At 43.9% G+C, this 6,005-nt stretch overlaps 1 protein-coding gene across 1 annotated transcript; it reads left to right on the top strand.

The window, feature by feature from the left end:
* Window positions 1-350: 350 nt before the first annotated feature.
* On the top strand, window positions 351-4,835 carry LOC147148219 (uncharacterized). The gene is made up of 5 exons (XM_086027315.1): window positions 351-975; window positions 1,085-1,143; window positions 2,336-2,366; window positions 2,447-2,607; window positions 4,779-4,835. The coding sequence occupies exons 1-5, from the start codon at window positions 537-539 to the stop codon at window positions 4,833-4,835; spliced, it is 747 nt and encodes a 248-aa protein (XP_085883441.1). The 5' UTR covers window positions 351-536.
* The last annotated feature ends 1,170 nt before the right edge of the window (window positions 4,836-6,005 follow it).

Genomic DNA, 6,005 nt, shown 5'->3' with positions numbered 1-6,005 from the left:
GATTCCTATTCAAGACGTTATAATATAACGTCATTATTCAATGTTTAAAAAATGCTTATATAAACAATATAACACTTATATTGTTAAAGTAAGCTTTTTCTTCACAATTTTAACTGGTGGTGTGCCGCGGGATTTTATCAATGAAATAAATGAGCCTTGACTCAAAAAAGTTTGAAAAACACTGGACTACATCACCGGCAGCCAGCCCAGGTCTACCAGCAATTGAGCCCTATTTAACCAATTGCTGAGCTGGCGGCACACCTGAATCAAATGACTAAATTGGTTACCCTCCTCTTGCCACATCAGCCAATCCTGGTCATCCACCTGAGTCTCCACAGATCCTAACAGCGACAAGAGCACTCACTCCCACACACGCATCCAGGCAGTGGCCACACACTCTAACCACACTAACACAATATATTCACACACACAATACTTAAAAATACGGCCAGGGCCATAACACTCACATTTGATCAGATAGGAGGGCCATTAGTCCTTGTGTGTCTCGCTTTACACGACTTCTCCCGAGAGCTCCAATGAGTCCTGCGCATACGTCTACCTGTGGACTGACAATGACGCTGGCAAGTGGTGGTCTGGCCTGTGCGCTTCTTCGTTGGCCTACATGTACAAACGGCCACAGAGCGTCCATCATCATGTTGATGTTGAAAGGAGAAAAGGGCAATCAAGCCGTCTTCCTGCAGGCTGCCCGGAAAGACGGACGTGTACCAACAAAGACGACGGTTACGTTTTCATACAATTCGTGTTCCACCATCACCGTCTTGTCATGGTTTCCTAACAAATGTTTCTTTGGGGATTCAGATTCAGAATGTGACCCTGGCCACTTGCTGTATGGCGAGTATTGCTATGGTTACGAGGAGACACAGAAAACTTGGCAGGAAGCTGAGGATTTCTGCGTCGTACGGAACGGTCACCTGGCCAGCATCCACTCCCAAAAAGATGGCAAATGGTTGTATGGTGAGCACCAAGACCAACTGACAACGGCAGCAATCGTCCCACAGTGCTTGACAACATCCAACAAGGTTGGCTTCGCTTGTACTAAAGCTCTTGTTCTCCTTTCCTCAAGACCACAGGCAGGAAGATATTTACCTGGGACTCAGGAAGTGGACTGATGGAAGACCTTATGTAAGTGAAATGTTCATGGCAGTGTGAAAAAGTAATTTGGCAAGATCTGGAATGGTGTCGTTGAATTAGCAGAAAAAGTCATACTTTCACAAGAAAAAAAACATAATTTTACATACATAAAAAAATTCATTTGAAGGTAGAATTAAGCTGTAAAGATTTTTCTTGACATAGTGTTATAATTGACAACAAAGAATATGTTGAAATGTTTTGCAGGACTCAAGGGCATAAGCCCAATTAGCAATTTACAAAACAACTACTTACTCAATTCGTGTATGATTTATCTTTCAAGAAGTTATCCAATGTAAATAAAGACTCACACAAGTCGATTGAATTTGCTTGCCTGTTTTCTTTTCCATCTCTGAAGTTCAGGCATCACACAATGATCGGATCTGGGCAGCTTTTCCATCCTCGCGAATGCTCTCATCCGAGACGGGCGAGGGCAGAAAAGGGACACGGTCTAACATGCAGCCCTCACATTTATACTGTCTTCAAAATCTAAGCATAATGTGGGCTGGTCTCCTCCCTGGCTGGCCTTGTCTGTAGGACTGATCCTCTCCAGCTGGTCCCATGGTCAGATCAGGGCACGCTGACTCAAACACTTTTAAGTGATTATGAGATATCCGTAAATGTGTGATTGCCATATTGTTTTTTGGTTAAGCTGTTGGCTATTATACAGCCATTCATATAGCTTTAGATCCTTCAAATATAAAAAAACAAAGATGTAATCAGCACAATAGAATAAAAGTGAAATATAAGGAAAAGATCTTCAGGGGGAAAATTGCAAATTTCAGTGACTAAAGTGTCAAAATTAGGGAAATAGTCATCGTTTTAAATGTTGTCATATTGCTATGTACTGAGTTGTTCTTTGACAACAACTAACAACTGAACGAGAAGAGTGAAAGAAGTCAAGAAATCGACTTCATCATCTGCGTGCTTGTGGAGGAGACGCGGTGCAAAGCCGACCAGACCGAGTTCAACACGCTTAAGGCATGTCCGCAATGTCATCCGCAGGACTACGACACGTGGCACAACAGCCCAGGGTTCTGTGCATTATTAGATTCTCTTGGACAGCTGTTTGCCTTCTCCTGCTCTACCGCTCTGACATTCTTCTGCCAAAAAGGTCCAAAAGTCCCAAGTGCTCACTTTGCATTTGATCTTGTCGTTTGCTCCCTCTTGCATCCCTGCAACCAAGCGCCAAGGAACTCCTCCTCAACAGCTGCCAGGTGGGCGTCGCACACTGCAGTTAACATGCGGCCCCCGGTCGCACGTGCGACTTTGCTCTCAAGTGCCACCTCGCTTGCAGGCTGGACCGACAAATGCGGCTTGTGGCTGGACCATCCCTCCGACGACTTCTGCTACCGACTCAACCGCAAGGCCACCAATACGTGGAAGCAGGCCCAAGACGACTGCAAACGCCTCGGAGGGAACCTGCCCAGCATCACCGACTCGCTCGAGCAGAACTTCGTACACAGTAAGATGGCTGTCTCCATCAAAAATCATAAATTCCATTGGAAATTATGGAAAGATTCTCTGCATAATTTGCACAGTGGTCGTGCCATTAATGATTGCAAGTTTTTTCTTGTTTACTATGCCTCACGGCTTTTTTCCTCTGTATGAAGGTAACGCACCTGCTGTCGTCTTTTTATTCATGAGTGACGGTTGTGCACTTTGCACAAAAGCAATTTTCGCTTAATGCCGGAGATCACAACTTCAAGTGGCTGCCATTAAAAAAACATCCACACAACAGACAATGCTGGGGCTTATGCAAATAATCAAAATTAATCAACAACTAACTGATTACACTGGGCAAGGCAAGTTTATTTGTATGGCACATTTCATGTACAAGGCAATTCAAAGTGCTTTACATAAAACTAATTACATTAAAACTAACTAATTACTAATTACAATTTGCAAAAAGAATTCTGTTGCGTTAGATTTGTATTCTGATGAAAGCTAAACTTGGCATGCTAATTCCAAAATTGCAGTCAAATTTTTTTCAAGCACGTCAAGCTTTTTTCTCCACAGCTTAGCCTTCATATACAATACAATACCATTTTATTTATACAGCGCATTTCACAACAGCTACAGCTGTAACAAAGCACTTGACATGCAACAACAAAATAGCCATAATACAACAAGTGAAATCAATAAATTAAGACAAAACACTATATACAATAGAAACCGGAAAACAGCCGAAAATTTGTCAGTCTCAGCTCGGATCAAAAGCCAACGAATAGAATAGTGTTTTGTGTGGGTTTTAAAAGTGGACAGAGAGGGGGCTTGCCAAACATCCAATGGGAGGTCATTCCAAAGGGAAGGACCAGCGGCCGAAAAGGCTCGATCCCCTCCGAGGCTCCGCTTAGTCCTCGGCACCTCGAGCAGTGCCTGGTCAGCAGACCTGAGGCTGCGAGGATGTGTGTGGGGGAAGGAGGGGAGGAGCTCGGAGAGGTACGCCGGTCCGAGGAATCTTAAACTGAACCCTAAAATGCACTGGGAGCCAGTGAAGGGAGGCCAGAATTCTTGGTATGTGCTCCATCTTCCGAGCTCCAGTTAGGAGGCGAGCAGCAGCACTTTGGACCAGATGGAGACGTTTGAGAGAGGACTGGCTGACTCCAAAATAAAGTGCATCACAGTAATCTAGCCGAGATGTAACAAAGGCATGGATGACTGTTTCTAAGTGCTGATGGGAAAGGAGGGGCTTTACCTTAGCCAGCTGTCTAAGATGAAAGAAGCTGGATCTTACAGCACCGCTGATTTGCTGGTCCAATTTAAGATCACTGTCCATTTTAAAACCCCAGTTTGACACTGTTGTCTTTAGATATGAAGCCAGGGGTTCCAGGTCAATAACGGTGGGATGTAGAAGAGCAACTGTGACCGAACACCATAACTTCTCTTTTCTTGACATTGAAATTTAAGACATTTACGAAATCTTAGTGACATCCAGGCTTTGATGTCCTCTAGACAGGACAAAAGTGGTCTTAAGGAGAAAGTGTCTTTTTTGCTCAGCTGGACATAGATTTGACAGTCATCCGCTTAGCTGTGGAAGGAAATACCATGTTTTCGAAGGCTGTTACCCACGGGCAGCAAATACAAAGAGATTGATTGTCTGTAGTAAGAAGAGCTGATTACGATTGGACTCATGTCAGGCTACGAGGTAACTTGTTTGTGCAGTCAAAACTGAGACACCGCGGTGGGATGTGTGCAGCTCACAATAGGTCAGTACTATCAAGACCTGCAAACCGAAAGCTAGCATAGTGGCAATTAAGGAGACTAGTGCTAGCTTTTCTCTTAACCTCGTAACCACGGGCTCTATTTTGTTTTGTGCTTTTACTTTGGAAAACTAGGACCCAGCCAGTAACTGACTCAATTTCAAAAAGCTTGGCGAGTACAACAACAATCCCTCTGGTGTGATACTGCTTACTTGTTGTATAGTTGCTTTTTCATCACCAACAATCGTGAATATGCTTTTAGCAAATTTATTAATATAAATTCAATATATACAACACATAATATACGCTATATTCATGACTACGGTACTTTGTTATATAAGATACAACCTGAGAACATTTTCAGTACAATTCAAGAACATTGTTTCCGTTGTTCCGTGCAATTCTTCACACTCTGTGGCTCCACAGCCGGACCTGTTCTGCGTGCCTCACATGATAAGACATCTTGGCAGCAGTCAGTCCTAGTGGTCATATCCCTGACCATTGCACTTTTGGGATGGCTCCAACGCTTGTTGCATGTTTTTCCTTTGATCCAAAATGTGAGAATAATAATGTATATAATGATTCGTGTGTTATGATGCCTTTGTCTCACGTTTGTAGCTTAGCTTTAGCTTTGTTCTAATCTAGGCCTAGCTTGCTTGGTGTGCTTTGCTTTCACACGTGTATGATAATGACACACACAGGCACACACACACACACCCCTACACGCAGACAAACACACGCCCTGTCATGTTTCACGTTAGCTCTAAATGATCCGTGCACTAGCCAGCAATAACTCAGTCATCATGTAGACAGCTGGTATTGGCTTGTCACACTTGACCACTTTTGTCATCGACAATCGTCGTCCAAATTCAAGGCAGCTTGCTGTTGGGTGCTGTGAGCAAGTGTGTGCATTTGTTGCGGGCGATGGTGTGTGAAAGGGAATGAGTGAGGAATTCTTATTTCTGTTTGTGAACGTTAAGAGTTTGAAAGTGGCAATTTAACGCCTTTTGACCTTTCGCTCCATTCTGAATCTTGGGTTTAATGGTGCAGACAATATGGTCAGTGCTAACTCATCCTTTAGATGAGAAATGAAGTAGAGACTCCAAAGCCTTTGATTAAAATCAGGCACAGGTTGAACTCCTTGACCTCTTCTAACCTGTCATTGCAGAAAGTACACATTTTTACACGTTTCCAGAAAAGTACTGGAGGATAGAGGACATGTTTGTGTGTGTGTGTGTGTGTATGTATGAAATGTATCATGTTATCCGTCAGGTGGGCGTGAGGCCTCCAACCATGAGAGAACATCCGAGCCCCATGAAAATACTAGTTGGGTACCAAAACAACATGGCGCAAACACTGAAATCAGCTAACCTGGCAACAACCAGATTGAGAACGTGAATCACTCAAAGGAGTTCACTACAGTATCGATCTGGGACTGCTCCAATGTGATCTGCTCGGGAAACGCGGGACATTCAGTACAGTGCTTGCGATACAGCAACTTGTGCACGCCTACCAAACTTTTGTTTTGACCAATCACGTTGTCATGTGCCAAAATGTAATCGTGGCGGTCGGGGGTTTGGGGTTAAGATGGAGGACGTCACGCTAAGAAGGTTCATCGCCAATGGGGGAGCGGCCGTCACTCGCTTCCCGGTC

Source organism: Filicampus tigris, chromosome 4 (genome assembly GCF_054856515.1).
Source record: "Filicampus tigris isolate MCC_2025a chromosome 4, RoL_Ftig_1.0, whole genome shotgun sequence".
NCBI classification, from domain to species: Eukaryota; Metazoa; Chordata; class Actinopteri; order Syngnathiformes; family Syngnathidae; genus Filicampus; species Filicampus tigris.
The sequence above is the reverse complement of the archived record's forward strand: the minus strand, read 5'-3'. Positions and strand labels throughout refer to the sequence as shown.